Source organism: Colletotrichum costaricense (genome assembly GCF_030867565.1).
Source record: "Colletotrichum costaricense strain IMI 309622 chromosome Unknown Scaffold_23.1, whole genome shotgun sequence".
NCBI lineage: Eukaryota > Fungi > Ascomycota > Sordariomycetes > Glomerellales > Glomerellaceae > Colletotrichum > Colletotrichum costaricense.
Window position 1 is genome coordinate 218699 of NW_026848252.1, and position 21535 is coordinate 240233.

The window sequence follows — 21535 nt, forward strand, 5'->3', positions numbered from 1 at the left end:
CAACAACACTTGGACGAGCCAAGGAAGCAAGTCAAGCCCCAAAAGCTAGGACCTCCTCGATGATGGGCAGAAAAAAGCTTCCAGAACTGCCGTCCAAGTGATGATGGAAGACGGAACCGTGTGGAAGAGAATGGGAAGAGGACAAGCCACAGAAAGTTTGACCTGAGAAGGCAGAGACGAGGGGAAGGGGGTCGCGGGCAACAAACAGAGTTGGCAGGAAACGAACACATGCGTGACATGGGAAAGATGTTTGAGGAAAGAAAAGGACAGATGAAAATGTCAACGTCGCCGGGGACGCAAGACGATGCAGGGGAGATGCCCGGGGTTGTGAACTATGTACAGCCGGTCGTCGGGGAATATTGTCTGCTCGGCTGCTCTGTCTCTTCTCAGCTCAAGCTGTGATGCCCAATTTAGGTTCCATTGTGCGCTCGGAGGAGAGCATGGGAGGGAGGGGGCAACTAGTACTTTGATGGCATCTTTGCCCAGAAAAGACAAGACAACAAGATGCAACTGCAGCTGAGAAGCGTCTGCCTGAGAGAGGCTGAGATACCTACTTCGTACATGGCCTGCCCGATCCAGCGAGACACTTGTGCATCGAGGGGGTTTCGATGCGGTAGACCAAGCCATCTTGGGAGACCGATGCCGTGCGCTGTGGTTAGCGGGATGCAAGGTGCACGAAAACCCGAGAGAAGCATGCATCTCGCGCATCATTCATCACTCACATACGCAGCTCGTGCGGCGGGAGGCTGTCCGGTATATGTGTCGAGCTGTCGTCGTGATGCCGTGATTCAAGGTGTATGTATCCGTATGTAGGTGAAAGATGCAAGTCAGCGTCAGCATCGGCATCAGCACCAGCATCAGGGAAACATCAGCATCATCCACACACACACACACACACACACAGACACACACGCACACAGCCGAAAGTAAGAGTGCCTGCTTTACCCAAATGGAAATGCCAAAGTACCGTACCTAGGTACCTGACCTTACGTACATGACGGGGACGCAAGGCAGGTGTCGTTGTCAAACGTGGCTGCCGTGAAGCCCGAGTACGGCAAGAACGGGGACGTGGGACCTGGGACGTGACCCACGGGAAGTGGGGGCCAAAACCCCTCCCCAATGCTGGGAAGGCACTCACACAGCTCAGCGCCAATGGGAAGTGGAAACGCGGCCCCAAAGAAGAAGTCGTGCTTGCCCTTTGCTGTGCCGCTGCCCGCTGCCCGCGTCCGCCCGCCGTTTCCCCGTAACCCGTAACCCCGTTCCCCGTTTCCCGTCTCCCGTCTTCGCAACCACCAACCATCCACCCTACTTTACCCCCTCCATCCTTCCTTCCTCCACTTACTCCCATAAGCGTCCTTCCTTTCCGTCCGTTTGTTCCGACCCTGAACCGTGTCCGAGCTACCACCACCACCACCGCCAGGGCAGCCCAAGGGCCGGCTCACCTCGCCTCGGTACGTACCTTTGGCTCGGTGAGCTCATTGCCTGATTGGGCAAGAAGCTCTTTTGCCTTTTCGTCTACCCGTCCACCGTCCACGCCGTCTGTTATTTTCCTTTTTTTTCCTTTACCCTTTTCTTCAAGCGCACCAACGGGAGGGAAGCAGATAGCTTTGATCGATATATTACATTAGCGTCGTTGACAAGTTCACTCAACGGCACCGGCGTCGATCAATCTTCTTGAAAGGAAAGGAAAAGAAAATACTAGAGGAGGGAAAAGGGGACGAGGAGGGGAGGGGTGTGTGTGAGGGGTTAAAGTCAAGAACACTTAGCCCAAAGTCCAAAAGCTGGCGTCTTGGCTGAACCAAGAAAAGCATTTCCTCTCTTGTAATATTCTTCTCAAATACGCCCCTATGCATGGTAACATTTGTCGGCTAGCGCGACAGATCCCATGAGAAAGGGGGGCCTTCTGCGCTGGCGCGGACCGAGTATGTCTACAACACTCTTTCGCCGTCGCTCCGAGGAAACAAGGGGGTTGTGTGACGTGGCGAGACGACGCTGCCAACGAATTGCTTCTTTCTGCGTTCTTTGTCTCTTTCTTTGGCTCTATCTTTGGCTCTATATCTGTCTAGCTTTCTTGGGTATCTTTTCCACTAAGGCGCGCGTGAGACATTTCTGTCCTGTCAATACGGACGTTGGCACATTGAAAAGAGGTGACGACGACGACAACGGCGGCAGCGACGGCGGCCTGGGTTTGTAGTCATTGGCATGGGCCCCTTAGCCTCCCAAACCTCCTTCCCAGTCTGAACAAATCGCGCGCCGTTCATGTGGGATGGATGGATGGGATCTGACCTACCGGGTCGATCATAAGCAAGGAGGACGTGGGTGAGTGAGTGAGTGGCAGGAAAAAAAAGGCCATGTACGAAACGGATTGGGATGACTCGCATCTATGCCATAAGCTGACTTTTTGCCCGGTCAGTGGTCCAGTCAACCGGCCACCTGGAGCCCGGGGCTGCCAAACCACCCTTCGTTTCTCTCGATCATCTTGCGGCTTGTCGCAAATCATCCAGTAAAACTGCTTGGGATCCTTTCTTCTTTTTCCCCCTGACGGTCAAGCTACACACACACACACACACACACACACACACACACTTTTTACTCGCCTCACTTCGAGTTCTTTTGGGACCACCCCCACCCCCCTAGCCTATCCCCCACGCCCGTGAGTTTCTTCTCGTCATCGGGATTCTGACTAAATCGGCGTTTGTTTATCAGATTCAATACGTAACTCAAGGTTGTGGGTTGGGTAGAGGACACAATCTTGCCAAGCCAAAATGATAACACACAATCGATCGTCTATTGTTTGAATTTCTATAGATACCAAATGTTCGGTATGAAAGGATCTCATAATCCGGCCCAAACCCGGTCTCTGTCTCAAACATACGACGCCATCACTGACTAGTCCGGCGTCTAATACATGAAATGTCGAAAGCAAAAAAACACACGCAGTCGGCTGTAATGGTGAACAGCCGATGCTCTATCAAATATCCGCTTTGAAACCCCAACTTGATGAACAAGTCCCAGTCCCCTCCGTCCCTTTCACGCCAAAGCTAAAGGAATAAAAGTGCATAATAAAACAAAACATAAAACCCAGCGCTGTGGAAAAGTTGATTTTGGTCGGACCAAACCATCCCTCGGTAGAGGCAAACATGGCTTTCCTTTCTGTTGTAATGATGACTTTGACTCTTCTTGTTGACACACAACCCTTTTCTTCTCTCTTGCTTCCTTCTCCTTATTCCCATGCAGCCAACTCCCATGTTTACAGCCCATAAGAAATGTTCTGCGTCGGTCGCCCAACTATGCGATTCTCTGAGAGATAAACCCAAAGTATAATAACCCAAATCAAGCAGTCCTCTTTGGGAAACCCCGCAACCTCCCTCCCTCCTATTATAATCTGTATTCGTAGTATAGAGCGAACGAGTTCGAAACAGTGAAACGAAGTGGGTATAAACTGGGTAGCGAGTGTCGATGTAGAGAAATGCGGTCGGTCGATAGAATCCCAAAAGGCCTAAGTAAGAGATGAACACTTTTCTGTCGTACGTTGTTATAGTTCCGTCGTTCTCGGCTTTACCGCGGGCCACCCTCATGGACATGATGGTGATGCCCGTGGTGACCCGGTGGTGGCGGTCCAGCAGATCTGCTCGCGAATCCCGTCTCATGAGGGACACGCGTGTAGCTGGGATACAAGGGACCACCGGCAGACACGCCTGGCCCCGATTCCTGGCCAGCGTAAGGGCCCTCCATGCCCCGAAGAGGTGGTAGTCGCTCTCCGCCCGGCGCCGTAGACGGGGGTCTCTGCGGCATCATGCCATACGCCGGAGCCTGCATGGGCGGCAGGTTTCCAGCCTGGGGGATCGGAGTGCCATATGAAGGCATCGAGAACTCTGGAGGCGGGGCCGAGTCGGTCCTACGTCTACGCGTCGGTCGTTCCACTGAAGACGCCTCGCTCGATGCGTAGCCCTGAGACTGATGTGGCAGCATCGGAGCTTGCACCATGGGGCTGGTCTCCGCCATAGATCCTCCGCTTCTCGACGACGTTGGGCTCGGAGGTCCGTTTGCCATGTCGCTGAGAGGCGTTCGAAGAACCACATCGCGGAGACGGTTGCGCTCGTCCCGGTAAAAGTCCCTCTCCCGGGTCAACTCCCGCACTCTCACCTCCAGGTCACGTCCACGCTGTTCCAACTTTTGCAGGCTGGCAGTCTGTTCCTGGTCTCTCTCCTTCTTCCTCTGTCTGAAGCGTGCCGAGGCCCCGGCATTCCGTTGGCGCTTCTCGTCTGCCTGCTTTGACGCCTGATGTACGTCTACGGGTATGAGAATGCCTCCCTCGTCTCCCGGTAGCCTGACTACCATGCCACCCTCCGCCTTTGTCACATCTGACCGCAGACTTTGGTATAAGGACGTTCCAGCACCAGGTGTGGACCAAACAGGGACGCCTGGTGACTGTGGTGGAGGATAGTTCTGACCCGGAGGTAGCATTGGTTGACCATGGAACTCTGTTGGTCTACCATGAGGATCTCGTGCCATAGGGGGCAGTTGAGGCCGTTCGGGGTTGCCAGGCTGCATGTGTCCAACCATGGGCTGGGACATGGAACGCGGCGGCGTTGTGAGCGGACCCATTCCTGCTGAAGGAGGGCCTAGGGAAGGTGGTCCAGAGAAGGGTAGACCGGATGCTGAACGAACGGGCTCTTGGGGACCTTCCTCGCCAGGGTAAGGGCGCTTCAGTCGCGAAGCGTTGGGCGGTAAAAAGGGAGTTTGTTGTGGTTCGTGGCCTCGCATCCCCGTCTGGCTCACGCTGGCTGCGCGTACTTCTCGAGGACTGAGAATCTGCCTTGGAGCACCCATGGGAGGGAAGGGAAACCCACTCTTGGGCGAGTGTTCCGATGGTGTGTGGCCCAAGGGCGTGGTTGTCGGGTGGCCAGCTGGAGTACCGGGCTGAGAGCTAGGATGTCCTCGACCTTGGAATGCATACTGGCGATCACTAGATGTGGTATATTGCCCCGGAGGCATGCCATATGGCGAGGTCTGACTGTCAGTTGGCCGAGGCTGTGATGACTCGCCAGTGGAGCTTTCCTGTTGCGCTTCAGACGGGTTAATCAACCCTCTGATGCCCAAGGACCGTGGAGCATTGGAGTGTCTCTCGCCGGCTGCGGAAGGGGTTGTGACAACATCTTGGAACGCTTGACTGTCTCGAGATAGAGTACTCTGCTGGGAAGTAAAGGGAGCTCGAGATGGTGATTGCGTCGTAGAGTGAGGTGCAAGCCCCCTCTGTGACATCGAGACCTTTTCCCCTTCACTCTCCCGGCCGTTTTGGCCCGAACATTGACCGTTCTGGCCAGTACTTGAAGTCGAGGAATAGTCCGAATCTGGCCCGGGAGAAGAAGGTTGCTTGGTAGTGTGTGTGTTGTTTTGTCCAGGATACCGGTCAGTTGTATGCAGACAAGTTGTCTGTGCGTTTTCGCCCTCCTTAGCCTCGCGGCTACGTTGGGGTTGGTGATGTCCAGAGAATCGGACAACCGCTGAGATCGCCAGATTGTCGGCTTTGGTGGGACTAACTGGGTCGAAGCCAATAGTCCCAAGGTCTAGATATCACGAATAGGTCAGGAGGTAAGAAAGACTTGTTCAACGGCCGCAACGGAAGCAGCCCAGTCAAGTCAATCTTCTGATCAAAGAGCTGGCTAAAGCACGATGTGGTAGATGCAGGCCTATCGAGATTGGCGTCGGTGGTCGTAATGATGACTTCCCTATGTGATGGCAGGCTGCTTTGCTTTTATCGACTGAGAGAAGGAGATCTCCAGATGAGACGCAAGTTTCAGTGGACAAAGTACTTGGGTGACCGCAAAAGGCCGTGGAAGAGGTTGGAAAGCTGGCTGAAGGTTGGCAGTGCCGATGGTCAGGATTAAATGTGTTGATGGCGTGGTAAGAGTGCAGGCCGAACGGGCCACTCATGACTCTGGATTCGATCCCGGGCAATGAGTGGCCGAGGAGAACCTCAGGCACTAGGTGATGGCTGGATCGACTCACTGTGAGTAGCCAACGCGTCCTTATTCCTTGCTAGAGCTAGTTGTCTTTCTTGCTGGTCTTTTCATAAACCCAGGGATGATCCAACAGTTTGACGTATTGCAGGTCTGTCCTCTTGAGAAGAAAGAATCGTTGCAGAACGTGAACCACAAGTGATAGTTGTTGCTAGGCTGGATATTCGAAGCAGTGTAGTGCGGTGAGCCGTGTTCCTCGTGTGAACTGAATGTTATTTCGATAACCGGGCAGGGTGGCTTGGTGACCAAGGTCGTATTCGATTTAGATGAGCAAGTGTGATCGAAAGGAGTGGTTAGGATTCTCTTGCAAAGCTGCTATGGTTCCAATGTAACCGCGGGTCATTACACGACAGAGACTATTAGGCAAGGTCGGGAGGACCAGGTCTATTTGATTCTTTTTCTGAATTGCCCTAGCGTACTGTAGTTCTCTTATGGGCGGCATAGCCTTCTTATCGACCGAACCCTGGCAACTTGCTGGGGAACCAACGAGCTTAACGTGCATGGGGGTGTACACGGTGGTGGAGGAGAAGGAGGAGAAGAAGAGGAGGATGAACGGCGACATGGATTTGGATACAAGTTGAAGCTGTTGGGTTGTGGACAGCAAATGTGCTGGCCGGGGTACATGGCATGGGATCAAGGGAAACACCAGGGGGTAGACCCAGTCTCGGCGCCATAGGGTGCTCAGACACTGACAGGGCTTAGTCGACCGGTTGCTCTCGTTCGGGTCGAGAGGTAAGTAACGGTACAAGTCCCCTGCTGACATGACGGTACCGACTTTTCTCTCTCTCTCTCTCTCTGCGCACTTGTCTTGCTTGCGTGCCTTGGCTTTGGCTGGGACCTTGACCTAGGGAACTTTGCCTCTTGTTTTTGCTTCTTGTGACATGCCATGCAGAAATACTTTTTTCCAGGAGGGTTAGCCATGCTTGACGCACGGGGCCAAAATGTTCTCGACTGAAGAGCCATTCCGGAAGGGCAGCGAGAAACTGGGATGGTGCTTGCTTCTGCTGCCTCGGTCTTCCTAGCAATGACGGGCAGCAGTTAGTGATGCTTCGCAGCTAGCTAGCTTGAGCTAGCTGTCCGTACAAATTCACAATGCTCAGCTCAGGCGGCGTCAACTTTCAAGTACGCGAGGAATGACTGCTCGGCCGAGACGTAGCGGGCAGCTTGTCATGAACCCAAGGTGCCGCGAGATGACGATGCGCTGCGCAGCCTTTATTGTGTCGAGGGCAGCTCCGTGACCTGCAAGGATGGTGGCACGTCTACCACTCCACGATGCTCATTGCGTATCTTGCTGTCCCCCTCTCGCACAGATGTGTTCGCGTCTGAGGTGTGTGTGCAGGTAAGGCACTGGGGTCTGTTGTCAGCAGCAGTCAGATATGTCTGGAAGGAGAAGAGGAATACTCTTACGCCCCAGGAACGGCTTCCGCTGCATGATGCAAGAATCGGGGAGCTTCCCCTCTCATCACCGCCCTTCTGACCGACTTTGGCAGGCCGAGGGAGAAGCGCGGGATGTTGGACCTTTCTCTCATCTCAGCCAGTGCAGCGTGGGAGGGAGAAAAATCCAAATCGGCCGGGATTTCGGGGGTCCCTGCGTAGGTCTCCGGGGGGGGGGGGGAGGGGAGAGAAGCGAGAGAAGTAGAACTGGGGAGTGAAGACGACGTCCTTGGACCAGGCTCATGGAAGCTACTTAGACGCTAGGTAACTAGCCGGCTAGCGTAGTTCGTCGAGCATGGCAAGGTACAGAGGGGAGGTAGACGGTAGCGTGCGGTGTCCCGTAACTGTTCAGAGAATAGTGCGGTGGTAGTGTCCAACGTTCGAGTCCATAGATCCCCGTCGAAGACTTTTCATCCCAAAGTGCCCGCCTGCCCGGTGCGGGTAGGATCCAGCGCGGCGTGGGCGATGCTGGGCAGATCGCCATTGTTGTTGCACATCCATTCGGCTCGGCGTCAGTCTCTTGAATAATATTGCATATCTGTATATCCGTACGGAGTACGAATATTGAGCGGAGTATAGGGTATCCAGGTGATGTATAGTATCCGCAGGCAATGGAGCACCTGGTCACATCCATATCTTGTCAGGACCCGGAGCGTCCGTCGGTTCTGGTTCGCTTCAGTGTATACCCAGATGCGCAGATTGTAGCCCCCGGAATCCAGGTGTTTAGCTAAATCCGCACTCCGTGTGTGGCGGTTTAGCCTTTAGGAAAGTCGATTTGCAAGCCCTTGGGCTAATATCAAATCGGCAAGCCGGATAGTGAAGAATGGGGGCCAGTTGGGTTAGCGCAACGGCGGGCCAAATGAATGTCTATGATTGGAATCCATCTGATCAACGGTGACGTTTGGAATGCCCGTCTAGGGCGGGAATAAAGCTGTACTGATTCGCATGAGTGGCCAAGAAAGGAAGACAGGGAAACTTTGAGCTACAACTCTGCGCCGTTATCTCTTGCAGCAGCGGTTCTGGCATCTGTACACCTGACGAGAAGGAGAGCACTCGAGCGCGTGATTGCAGTTCAGGAAAGGTGGGCCTGGGGTTCGAGATGAGATACCCAACCCAGATGTTTGTTTGTGTGGGTGTATGTGTCTGCGTGTTCGAGGTGAACTAGAGGCTGGTCAGTCGATGACTCGTAGTGCAGGTTCTCCCACCGGCGGGATCCGATGGAACACCTGTCGGTGACGGATGCGCGATATTCTACTATTCCGTTGCTTCACAGCGGTGTCCAGGGTGAATGAAGGTTGGGCTGAAAAGAAGAGAAAGAAGCGATCTGTACGGAGTACGTAGGGTCGGTCCATGGCAGCCCACGACGATGTTTGAGTTATCTAGACGTGACTAAGGTACCAACTCATTTTGACAGTACGTATACGGAATACTGAGTAATTACTGCCGCGACTTGGGTTGGACAACATTAAACCACAAGGGGAAAGGACGACGAAACCAGAGCTAGGCAAGATTCAAGAAGAAACAATAGCGGAGCTGGACCAGGAGATGGGTAGCAGCCGGTACGGCAGATGCGGAATGATGTAAGTCACGGCCCTCTTCTTTTGGGCGTACCGGTACATGAGCCGTGGTTCCTGACCAAGTTCCTCCGCCTAGCGCACCCTGAGGCTTGCGCACCCATCGGCATGTTTCTGCGAGTTGCAGGGGAGACACGAACGGTGCCAGGCACTTGGAGTGCACATTCCAAGGGCATGGTGCTCAATTTACTCTAGGCTCTGGCAATCTACGCAGTAGTGTGCCAGTAGCTACTCTCAAGTCTGGACGGATACGGTTCATCGTGACCCAACTCACCTGAATGTCCTGAACAGAAGTGGGCTGCTTTAGACCTCGCTGTCGAGACATGTCTCCTTCCCCCGGACATGTCTCTACCTTATCCATACAGATACTTCAAAGCATTAGCACGGTAGGTAGCGTAGTGCCCACCGGCAGCACGATGCTACTTCCGAGGCGAGATCCGGCTTGCTGCCGATGGCGACAACCCTCCGGTGCTTTAGAGTTCGGTAGGCAGCGTATCGTTCGGAATCTGGGGCAAGCCGCAACGCGGGAAAGGGGAGGCTGGAGCTTGGAAGAACGGTGTGTATCTGGAACTTGTGTGCCAGACTCTCAGCAGAGTCTAATTGCAAGGAACTCAACTTGTGTATCGTACTTGATTGACCTCGCTCTCGATTGGATGTCATGCGTTCTTGGACCCTGACCTTCCGACGGCTTGGGCAGACAGGCGACATACTCCGCTCCTGGGCCGAGCTTTAGGAGGGGAGGGGACGGCTCAGGTGGTGTCGACGAGCGTTTGTGTCCTTTCTTGCGCAAGATGGATAATGAGGAGCTGCTAGCCGTGGGTAAGGAAGTCTATTTGATGACGGAATTTCCTTGCGAGGGACCACTAGGCAAACATGCAGGCATCACGGCATAGGACAAGCTGGGATGAAGGTGGTAATTGGAATTGGGGGCGGGAGGTAAGGGAACGGACGACATTCATCGCTTCATTGTGCAAAGCACGAATCGAATCGCAGCAGCGTGATAGTAATGAGATAATCGAGACTCAAGGTTGAGCCAAAGCCTGAGCATGAGCCTGGCTGTTGAGTCTTGACAGTCGGTCAAGTGCCGCACCGTTTACTCATCGTCGATGCCAACCAAAATTGGCTTTTCATCTTTTCATTTCGTTTCTTCCTCTGCTTCTCTCCCTTTCGTTCTCTGTCTAGTTCCCTTCTTCCCCGCTCATTAATCACATCACTCTCATCTCTTTTTTCCACCCCGCCCGCTTGTGTTGCAACTAGCTCCCAGGTCTCGACTCCTCTCATGTCTCCCCAAAAGGCATTCACACCCACTCTGAGTTTCTCCGAGTATCTGAGCCCTAGACAAAAGAAGCTGCGAGTCTATCGTTGAATGTCTCAAGCTTCACTCGTCTTGTCTCAAAACGGCATCCGATGCTTGCCTACTCAACTGACTGCTGACAATTGCCCTACGGTGATTATGAGCCTAAGAGTCTAAGAGTCCGACCATCTGAGACGATTCTGAGTTGTTCAACACCACCTTTGACAACCCTTCATTGCAAGACGACCCAAGCCAGCCCAGTCATGCACTGCGTGATGTGACGCGATGCACAGCACAGCACAATAAAGCAAGCAAGCAAACCACATCGCACTTGCACTTGAACCATCTGGATATTGGGCACCCATGACGCATCCACATTCCTCCTTATCCCCTGTTCCCTGACACCTCACGCCTGTACAACCACAACCATCCTCACCCTGGGGCTTTCCTGGTCCGCGCTTGCTAAAGGTATCCTCAACGGAACCACTTCCTCGCCATCGTTCTTGTCTGCCTTTCCTCTCCACCGCTGGAGTAGGTTTTCCTAGGCCCTGGGCAGCTGGGCTGGCATGCCTACCGCTTATCCCTGCCCTCCCAGCCCACGCCATCCCAGCTGCACCTTGGACACGTTTTGGCTCCTCATTTTCTCTCGCGGAAGACGGAATCTAGCCCTGGCTTGCTCTAACGTCACCGTCACCGTCTTTTCGAGAAGACGACAAGGACTCATCAAAAACGATCTCGTCTCATCCATTCCTCCCGCAGCCAGCGGACGGACACAACTCCCAGACGCTATGGATACTTGTTCTCTCCGGCCCACTGCGGCGATCTTGATCCGGAAGGCCCTTCTGTCTCACGCTCATCGAATTTCGACCTGTCATATTCACGTCCAGGCCGGCTCTACGATTCGAGCACTATGGAAACATACGTGTACGAACTACAGAGTACGGTGTATGTCTGTCTATGCCATACACAATCCGTCAAAGAAACCATGACCGCTTTCTGTCTCATGCACCGACAGCTCTTCCATGACAGCACAGCAATGCAGTCGGCGCTTGAACGGATACAAACACGCTTCTGCCTCTGCTTCGCTCTCACTTATCCAACTTGTCGTTCACTGCTGCCCGACACGCCTGCAGCGTCTTATTCCCGCTGTGTCTCATTGAAACATTGCGCAGACTGGAAGAAGACGACCAATGGTCCGTCCCGAAGGCTGGTAGTACCTACAGAGTTCCATAGTCACTGGACTTTTGTCTGGCTTCTGGAGCTTCTCAAAGCAGGGACCTGAGTCGCACATCTCGTGTATCTGCCCCTCTCGAGGTGAATCCGGCAAGCTCCAAAGACCTCCCCAACTGATGATTGCATGCTAGCCCTACAGATACAGGCAAATCCATTCCACGCTCGTAGAAGGCGGTCAGTTGACGTGCAAAGTTTAACCCCCATAACATGCAAGCTAGCAGACCGATGGTCTGTTTAGATCCACACCAGGACGCATGCTGCATCCGCTTCGTGGAAACATATTGCGCGCATCACATCGAGTGTCGGGTGGGTTGAATGGATGAACTTCCTGGCACTCCTGGCAGGTTGACCGTGGCCATGGATGCGATGCTCACCACCTTCTTCTGATCCCGCCCGCTGCATCTTAGGATCCTCGTCCAGGCCATGCCGTGCCATGCCATGCAAGCCCTGCCTCCCGGCCTCCTGGAACACCATTCACGGGCGGCCACGGTCGCTGCTTCTGGATCGATGCCGGACAAAAAACCTCGTTGGGACATGGCAGCGAACATACGCCACAGGAGCGGGTCGCCAGCAGACATGGCCACATCTTGCGTGCATCTCAGCCCACTGTGAACGGGATGCTTCCATTGGTAACGTATCACCGGCGACCTCATCATGGCTAAACAAATCTGCAACGAGTCCGAAGGGGGGTGGCCGGTGATCCAACTTCAACAGCTGGCCTGTTCCGTTGTTTAATGTTGGAGGATGGACGAGGCATGCATAGTTCCAAAGAGGCTACAATCATCGCTCCAGAATCTGATCCTATCTCTCCCTCGCACTCTTTCTCAGCATTCCATTGAGCATTCATTGTCAAACCTGCCTCCATTGTTTCGTTTGCTTCTTCGCTGCAAGAAAAAGCTTCCCCACACCACTATCGATTTCGATGTAATATCCCCTGCAGGCAACCCTACGAACTGAAATAACCAACCATCCTTGACGGCAAGGCTCCCCCCCTCGCATGCTCCCACGCTCCCAAGATGGCCCCAGTGAGCCGACACCGACTATGACCGGCCACCGGGCACAGGCTTCTGCTTCTGCTCCAGCTGCCCGTCACACGGTCACTTGCGGCGACATGGGGAGCGGAGGACTATGTAGGGAAGAGGATCCTAGCTGGGGAATTGAGATTCTCTGGGAAGACCCTCCATCTCACCCTCCATTTGTTCTCTCTCCACACTCAATGGTCTCCCACCCACGCCCTTCCACCGTGTCTCATTTCTTCTTCGTATTATCGTTTAATTTTCTCTCTCTGGGGAGGAACTCATTCTTCACGTCGGCTTTTCTTTTTGGTTTCTTCTGAGCGGCCCACTGCCAGGCTTTCTCCTCTGACAGCCAGGCCAAATGCGCCTTAGGTGCCGAGTTCATAGACACTGAGAGGATCCAGCAGCTTTCGAAGCTGAACGGAGACTGTTATTGGTTGTCTTCCAGCGTGGTCGGCGCAAGTCAGTCATTATATCACGCCCGCGACTGCCAACCCTACCAACGCGACGTGTGATATCAGATCCTTGGCCCCCAGCGACGCACAGCACCACCCGCGGGACGTGTCGTTGTACATGCACCGTGGCCACCTGCATAAGCTCTATGTAAGGCCCCAGAAGGAAGGAAGTGCGACCTGCGGCCCAATATGCGGCCCCTGACACCTCTGTCTATCGCCTACGGTAAGGTGTTCAGGGACAGGCCGAGTACAGAGGTACCTTGGTCTCGTTCCAGATGAGACGAGACGACACTCACATAGCGCTACGAATACTTGACCTAACGGTTCACAGCCTACGAATACCTCAGAGGCTTAGACACCAGGATAGACTAGCAGACCGACGTAGCTGACGAGCAAGAGCCCAGCCAGCCCGCGACAAGAGTACCATGGTGCTTGGTGCGAATCATCGCAAAGAGGCGGTTGCCTCCCGCCGCCAGCAAAGTCACTAACCCGCCTCACCAAATGAGTCGTTCCAAACGAGTGGATAGCCGCAATAATACCACTGTCTTAGCCCTTCCGGGATATTTCGCGCTTCCGCGAAAAACAACGATGCTGTGCTGGTACGCAATCCGGCATGTTCGTTCGGCTCTGCCCTTCTAATCCCAGCTTCTGGAATCTGGCACGCGATGCACCCCTACCAGCCTACCAGTAACCTAGTCGTGGAACACGGGTGTGTGTGCGCGCGCGCGCGAGATCACCTCGCCAGACGAAATCACGTTCGCGAGGGACCTGACTTATGCAGACTGAGTGTACGGAGTACGGAGTACAGATAGTTGTTCTGAGTTACAGAAGTTGCAGCACACGTCTGATGAACGGGGGTTATTGCGACAACGAGACCAGCTCAAACCTGTTTCCGGTCTTACCGCGAGCTACGCGCGCGTATCTTACCGCGAAGCTCCCCGAGCTTTCCGTGACGAGAGTGAGTATCGAATGTCCAGAGCCAACCACGACCTGTGTGATGCGTCACACCAAACTTACATCGGTGATTTGGCGACAGCCGCTTCTGTGACTGGAATGAGATGATGAATGAGAGGCAGTGCAGTACTTCGTACAGACCAATATGGAGACAGCGCAGGCGCATATCAGGGCTAAAGAGGAACCCTACCCTGTCTCGCCGCAAGATTGGCTTCACACCCCGTTGCGAGGCTCAAATTTGATCAACTTCGGAAATGTTACGTCTCGAGACCGCGGGCATGGATATCCCTTCAAAGAGCTTTCAGCCCGCAATGTGCCAGAGCCAAGGGAAGCAACGTCGGGACTGGAATAGCGTACCTCCTTGATTCGAGACGAACGGGCAACGCTCATCTCATCGGACCTTGTTCGCGACATTCGCAGGGAGTATGAACTCGACCGGATGTAACGTCGAGCTGGGAACATGGCCATGCTATCTGGAGGCATTCCCCTGGTTTTCAAGCTTTCATTTACTCGTCGCTTCCGGAGCCGACGCGCGAAACAAGCACCGTGCTGGGCAGGTAGGTTGCGGCATAATTGCAGACTCTGGGCAAAGAAAGAGGGGATAGAGTCTATTGTTATGCCCTTGATAAGATGGCATCGCCAGCACGCCTTTACGAATACTACTAATGTACATCACCGACCAAAAGCTCCGTTATTCGGAGTGGATGCGATGGTGATGGTGTTTGACGGCAAGCAAATCTATCCAATTGGTACCAAGACACTTGCCCCCCAGCAGACCTCCAAAGTTTATCAAGGCCCCTCTGCTCTGTACCAACCAACCGCTTTGGAATAGCTAAGACAGAAAAGTTTGGCGGTCTTTGACGGCGCTACGTTTCGTTCCGTGTTAGTCGTCACAAAGTTTCGACCAATTCGGGGTCCTGGGCTAAAAGAGCCTAAGAGAGGGGCCGGCGAATGTGGGAGACGCAATAATATCAATCACGCGCCCAAATTCTAACATTGCGTCGTGGGAAGTTGCGAGATGAACCCCCACCGAAGGGCCGAAGTTCACGGTTGATGATGATGAGACAAGTGAGACATCTGCAACGACGACAGGAATGGGGGTATCGTTAATTACGATGATCAACTGCCGTCAACGCCTGAACCCAGCCAGGCCAGAGCGCATGTAAGGTGGGATATTGTTTGGGTTGCTGGGCAGATATTACACTGGCATGCTGTTGGTAGCCGAAAGCTGCATTCCGCCACCATTCAGAGTTTCCAAGCGGCATGTAAGTGTGTTGCTGAATGCTTCAGAACACGAACAAGTTCGGTGCTCTACAAGACCAACTCCAGAGCTTGGTAGCCCCCGTCGCTTTGCCAGGTTTTACCCCTTCGTCCAAGCCACCAAAAGCATATATGATGGTAAGATTTCGTTCGACATCGACAGGTCACATCTAATAACACACAGCGCGCGTTCAAAGAGAGAGACAGAGAGGATTGAATGCCTGTTCCCTGCCCGTCTTCACTGTCCGGCCCGTCCCTAGTAATTTGGCTTCCAAACTAGTCAGCAGCAGCGCACATCCAATAGAACCGAACCGCCCACTCGCATGAATTGGCGCGGTATCGTTAGTGCTGTGACGACTCTACTTCTTCTTTGGTTCCCTGACAGGCCGCAGACGCACGCACGAAAAGAAGGAAGAAGAAATTTGAAAGGTGATACTTTTGGAGTGCGCCGACGATCGTGTGGATGGTGCTTCCCTGGCCAAAGACGATCGATGTCGTCTCAAATCTCGCCAACTGGCAAATGAGTTGAGGGGACAGCTACACACGCATCTAATCCTCTTTCTCTTCAGTCATTCTTTCATCCACCCCCTTAGCAAACAAGGGTAGGGGGCCAAAAAGAGAGAGAATGCTACCCTGACGAAGCAAGTTAGGTATGTGATGGCACAAGGCAGGGCGGGTAGGCACGGCGAAGTAAGGTAGGGGAGGGAGGGGGAGCGGAAGCGGATAGCGGATAATACGTGATGTGAGGATGGCATGCGTCTTGCAGCTGCAACTAATAAACGGTTGCTTCACACGGGCCGTGGTTCATGCGCCCAACCCTCTCTCTCACAGAGTCTCAACCGACTTCGACCTCTTCCTGCTCCGTACTCCGTTACCCCCCTGCCTGGCTGGCTGGCTTTGCTGGACAGACCAGACCAAGCTCGGAAACGAAGTTGTCGATAGGTAACGGGAGAGAGAAAGAGGAGAGGCACAGACGCGCGTGATGATCAATGACACGGGCTTTTTTTTGGCCAGCGGGTGACCCGTGTGCCCGCCTCGTGCAGGTTGCTGCTCGTTATGCAGCAAGCCGTTTGGGGTGAGAAGAGAGGCAAGGTGCTTGCTTGGGTTTGCTTGAAGCCTACCTGGTTTGGGGGCTGCCTGGCTGGATGAGTGATACGCGCCTAATGAGAGCTTCGCCATTTCATTAACATTGGCAGCTCCAACGCCAACGTCACTGTCACTGGTGAGTAGCTTGCGACGTCAGGGCGACGGAGCTCTTAACCGATACGACTCTGGAGGCATTCGTGACGAGGAACACCCTTTCTCTCGCACGATGCTCATCACTCCCGGAGCCAGCGCGCCAATCAACCTCTCACTCCAAGGTCAGGCGATTGTATGGACAGCGAACAAAGTATCTTGACAACAAGATGCGCGCAGTTACTGTTTTCGTAAGGCTACATATACATGTCATCGATGGTTCTTTTTTGGTTACTCCCGCCTGAACCCGCATCCGCACCCGAATGAACAGCTGCACGATTCATGAGAGCGCGAAATCCCTCCCCATGAACCGTGAACGAGCCCTCGTTACAACCCCACCCCTCGTTCGGGAAATTTGCAAGAAGGAGACGCTGCTAACTCCCCCCGGGTTGCGGGCGATCATTGATGTCTGATCACCCCCTAAAAAGCCCTTGATGATGATGAAAACATTTCAATCGGGGAGGGGGCCGCACTGCATAGCATACTTACCTACATGAACGGATACCCCGTGAATGATGGAAACTTGTTGGCCTGGACTGGCCCATGAACTCCTCACCTCAAGGCTCAAGGTCCCTCCTCGGCCCTCCTGGGTGCGGTACCATTGGATTGATACGAAAACCTGGACAATATCCATCCATTCCCCTCCCATTTCTTCGTATTCAAATACATCTAGAGCGGGTCATCCTTTTTTGTTTCGGTCCCTCTCGCGTTGGTCATCTTCCATTTGTTCCTCCAATCTTCGATGAGCGTAGCGGGTTTCGCTTGACAGACGTGACAGCTACAAGCTGCTTTGACCCCCTTCTGGAGGGGTTCGCAACGGAGCCAAGGTGAGGTTAGAGGCTCGTAGCCAAGCCCGAGGAAGTAAAGAATAAGGGGAAACCGTTACGCGCAGGCCAGTTTCGGCACGTGAATTGAACGGCTTGTTTGCAAACACTTCTTGGGACCAACGGTCGGATGAAAAAAAAAATGGCGAGAGACATCACTTGCACAAGTGACGAAACCGCGTTTGGGGGCGCGGCCAGACAGGCGGCCCTCGGCTCACTTACTCACTCACAGGCACACAGCTCACTCACTCATTCGCACAAGGTCTCATTCACTCACTCACTCACTCAACTTTCGGCCGCGACGGGCCAGGGTCACGGGGGCGCGGACGATCTGGCACATCTCACTCACCACAAGTTTGTTTCCGCGGCACCGCCGTCCCGGAACATGCACCCAATGCTTCCCCGGGCCCCCGGAACTGGGTGTTGGGGGGCCTGCAAGCAAACATTTCGTCTTGAATCAACAACAACCTCTTAGCCTTGCGAATTCAACACCAGTCACAACTGTGTTGGTGCAAGGGTGTCTTCTTCTGTTTTTGCTAATGAATCTCATTCTGTTGGTCGATCATGAAGTTACGCTATGTACGAAATCACAAAGTTACAACGACATGATACAAAGTTTCCAAACCAACGAGATCGCCCTCGGCGGGCAACGATCATCCATCCGGAACCGAACAAACTACAGATACAGGGTTGACAAGCGTCGCTCGCTCCTTGGCTTTTTTGTGTTTGTTTTCTGCCCACTTGGCAATGATGAGCTGCATCAGGAGATTTTCTGCTGAGATCTGCCGGTCAAATTTTCTTTGAAGTTTTATTGAAACATTTTCTTACCCTTGTCCGCTTTTTGCATCTTATTTCTTTTGGCCTGTTTTCTCTCCTTACGGAAATTTCCTAGGTCACTTTAGGCTACCAATTTCTTCAACACGGGATATTCCGTCTCCCATTTTCAGTTATCATGGGAGGCCTCGAGATGGGCAAGTCTGTCGACCTGTGTGGTTTTCCATTCTTCGATGCAAATGTGTGCGTGTGTTGTATGTGTGTGCACTTGTGGACTTTGATCAATCTTGTGTTCGTTCCTCAAGACACAAAATCGCGGGACTGAGGCTAAGCGGCCCGTCTTCCGCGTATTTACTCGACTATTCGGGTAATACGAACGCCTGGCTCCGTGGTTCTTCTCGGGGTGGGCAAGATGCTTCATCCCAGGGGAAAAGGCCAGATAACAGAATTCCAAGCGGAACGGCGGGACATCACCAGCGAGTTGTCATTGATAAAAGCTGGCTCTTTACAGAGTTGGTAATAGAATGACTCCGCTGACGCTGTCGTGACGTCTGCATCTCTTACTTCTCCAAAAAGACGCTTTCTTCTCACCCGGGCGGAGTGTCTGCGGAGTGACGAACCGAACCGAGAAAAAAACGTGGTGCGGTCGGGTTTCCTTCGGGTAATTGTTGAGCGAAACGACTCGTTTACGCAGACAGCATTCCCGGGTTTACTATCTGTACAAGGATATAGCTAAACCTCCCCATCGCGAAATCCCTCACTCTTGAATCTCCAGTAGTATCAAGTATAGGACAGAGTGACAATCCGACCAAAACAACGTTTCTTTGGATCGAGTTTGCCGGGCGATATTACACAAAAGTTCACTCTGTACAACCAAACAGAATGGCACCTCTTCAGACATGGACGGTCGATAAGCCGTACCTCAACATCCACTGCGGCCTGGGCGAAGGACCATACTACGAAAGGGCGGCCAACACCCTCCGCTTCGTCGACATCAAGAAGAAGAGGGTCCACTTTGTCAACCTCGAGCAAGGGCCCGAGTCCCTGCGGACGGTGCAGCTCGACGTGCCCGTCGGCGTGACGGCCGACGTCGAGGGGGTCGACCCGGCCGACAAGATCCTGGTCGGCCTCAAGTACGGCATCGCCGTGCTCGACGTCCGGTCGGGCGAGTACCAGTACGTCGCCAAGCTGCACGACCGGCACAATGAGAGGCTGCGGTCCAACGACGGCGCCGTCGACCCGAACGGACGGTTTTGGCTTGGTACCATGACGGATTTCGGGCTGGGTGATTTCCAGGTTGAAGGTATGTTACGAATACTCTCTCATTCGGCGGGGGACGTGACATGAACCCTTGTCACACCGCATCTCTCACTCACCTCACAGCCCCCGTCGTCATGACAACACAAACCTCTTCACCGCAAGCACACTCCCGAAAAAACCAATATGCACCAGAAGAAACCTTGTAAGAAGAACATGAACTCACTCATCGGGGTCACCGACCCCCTCCCTCCTTAGGCGCACTGCACCGCTTCGACGGAAAGTCGGGCAACGAGCAAGTCCTCCAGGATATCCTGATCCCCAACTCGGTGGGATGGTCCCCGGACAACAAGACAATGTACTTTACGCACTCCACCGACCGTAAAGTCTACGCGTGGGACTACTCTGTCGCCGACGGCGGCGCGCTCTCCAACAAGCGCGTCTTCTACACCCACGACGGTAAAGGCGAGCCCGACGGCTTCCGCGTCGACACGGAGGGCAACCTGTGGCACGCCGTCTACGGCGAGGGTCGCGTGCTCAAGATCTCGCCCCAGGGTCGGCTCCTTGGCGAGGTGCGCGTGCCGACGCTGGCGACGAGCTGCGTGCAGTTCGTCGGGACCGAGCTCTTCATCACGACGGCGCAGCTTGGCGAGGACGAGGGGACCGAGGAGCAGAGGGAGCTTGGGGGCGCGTTGTTCCGCGTCGATGTTGGCGCCAGGGGTCTGGAGCCGTTTGAGTTTAAGCTCTGATGGAGGGGGCTTCCCCGGGGAGGGGGAGATGGATCCGGGCTTTGGATTGAGGGTTCAACGTGGGTTTGGGGTAAAGTAGCGCGTATCGTGGTTGAGGTCGTGGTCTCGTTTCATGGGTTCATGGCCGCGATTCCCACGGATGGGGTCTGATGAGCATGGGGGCATGTGTCACGTAGCTGCATCAGATACGAAGCGCGTCCTTCACGATACCCTCACAATGGAACACGAGCTATGGTACTTCGGGGGGGCCTGGAAAAATGAATGGCTAGGGTTTCTGAGTCCAGACTCCAAAGGAAACTAGGTAGGCAAGAGGGTGATAGTGGGATGCGTTGATGACGGCAATGAAGCATACGACACCGCTCTTTCTCTCCCGGCCTCCCTCTCTTCGTCGCCGTGCTTACCCGCGTCTCGCTATCGATTGCTAAAGACTCATGCTACCTTGATATCGTGACATTTCAATGGCCAGGTTTCTCACGGACGTGGACGACGATAGCTTCATTGGGACTGGAAGCAGAATGCGTTGTCGATGGCACCGGGTCCGAGGCCTAAACACCCTGTCTAACCTGCGCTTCTTGCGCTTCACGATAATATCTTTTGGCGGTTTGCCTAGGAAGGAGCCCTTTGACTCATGTTTGTTGCCAATTGAGTTGGTGATATGCACTCCGTATTGTATATAGAACTGCAGCATGCAGCAGGTTCGCCTCACTTTTACACCGTTCAGGTCCATTCATATACGGAGGGTGGGAAGAAGCAGGGGAGATGCAACTGGCTTTTTTCTTTTTGCTTTTGGGCACCAATGCTTCTCGCAAAGTCTCAGCTCCTTGCTGCGTTTGCACTGCATGCCCAACTGGTCATACCCCATTGCATTCCATCGCGGGACGTATGGCAGCGGCGAAGGGAAGAGGTGCAGCTAGTGACGTCCGACATCGCTAGTGTATATGCAGAAAGGCAAAGGCCATGTATGTAGCCCGCGGAGGGGGAACAAGGCCCAGCCTAACCCAACGAACCTGGCGGTCTTGTATACGCCCACCACACCCACACCTGTCGTCCGTCGTCGCCTATCTGCTGCATCTGCAACATCGACGTGGCAGGCTGGTCGCGGGTCATGTACACATACATACAAGACCCGTGCGGACCAGGTACCGCCGTCCGGCCGGGTGTTTCTCCCTCTCTTACGCTCTTGCTTTCTCGCAGTCCCGGTTTTCTGAGATCGGAGAATTAAAGTGGCTCCCCAAAGGAACGAACGACCGGGGGCTGCCGCATCGTGCAGTAGATCGGAGCCCGAGCCGCCATGTCATCCCATTCCCATGCTAGACTGCCAGGGGAAGGGAAAAATCGAATTGCGGGATTGTGTCTCTTGGGTTTAACCTGGGCCTAGTCTAGCCCTTCCAGCCGGCCTCCAGGACCCCTGGTCTCCCGGCGATGAGCCCCGGATCCATGGTTTGCCGCCGC

General features: G+C 54.0%; 6 protein-coding genes across 6 annotated transcripts; 3 read left to right on the top strand and 3 right to left on the bottom strand.

The window, feature by feature from the left end:
* Positions 1-3558: 3558 nt before the first annotated feature.
* Positions 3559-5265, bottom strand: CCOS01_15213 (uncharacterized protein; the record flags this gene model as incomplete). The annotated part of the gene is made up of 1 exon (XM_060463355.1): positions 3559-5265. One exon carries the CDS (start codon positions 5263-5265, stop codon positions 3559-3561), a length of 1707 nt encoding a protein of 568 aa, XP_060305958.1.
* A 1020-nt stretch (positions 5266-6285) lies between these two features.
* On the bottom strand, positions 6286-6786 carry CCOS01_15214 (uncharacterized protein; the record flags this gene model as incomplete). Its single annotated transcript, XM_060463356.1, has 1 exon — positions 6286-6786. The coding sequence occupies one exon, from the start codon at positions 6784-6786 to the stop codon at positions 6286-6288; it is 501 nt and encodes a 166-aa protein (XP_060305959.1).
* Positions 6787-11792: 5006 nt separating this feature from the next.
* On the bottom strand, positions 11793-12032 carry CCOS01_15215 (uncharacterized protein; the record flags this gene model as incomplete). The annotated part of the gene is made up of 1 exon (XM_060463357.1): positions 11793-12032. The coding sequence occupies one exon, from the start codon at positions 12030-12032 to the stop codon at positions 11793-11795; it is 240 nt and encodes a 79-aa protein (XP_060305960.1).
* A 2411-nt stretch (positions 12033-14443) lies between these two features.
* CCOS01_15216 (uncharacterized protein) lies at positions 14444-14815 on the top strand (the record flags this gene model as incomplete). Its single annotated transcript, XM_060463358.1, has 1 exon — positions 14444-14815. One exon carries the CDS (start codon positions 14444-14446, stop codon positions 14813-14815), a length of 372 nt encoding a protein of 123 aa, XP_060305961.1.
* Positions 14816-18959: 4144 nt separating this feature from the next.
* Positions 18960-20083, top strand: CCOS01_15217 (SMP-30/Gluconolaconase/LRE-like region; the record flags this gene model as incomplete). Its single annotated transcript, XM_060463359.1, has 2 exons — positions 18960-19380; positions 19593-20083. The coding sequence occupies 2 exons, from the start codon at positions 18960-18962 to the stop codon at positions 20081-20083; spliced, it is 912 nt and encodes a 303-aa protein (XP_060305962.1).
* Positions 20084-21040: 957 nt separating this feature from the next.
* Positions 21041-21397, top strand: CCOS01_15218 (uncharacterized protein; the record flags this gene model as incomplete). Its single annotated transcript, XM_060463360.1, has 1 exon — positions 21041-21397. The coding sequence occupies one exon, from the start codon at positions 21041-21043 to the stop codon at positions 21395-21397; it is 357 nt and encodes a 118-aa protein (XP_060305963.1).
* Between the last annotated feature and the right edge of the window lie 138 nt (positions 21398-21535).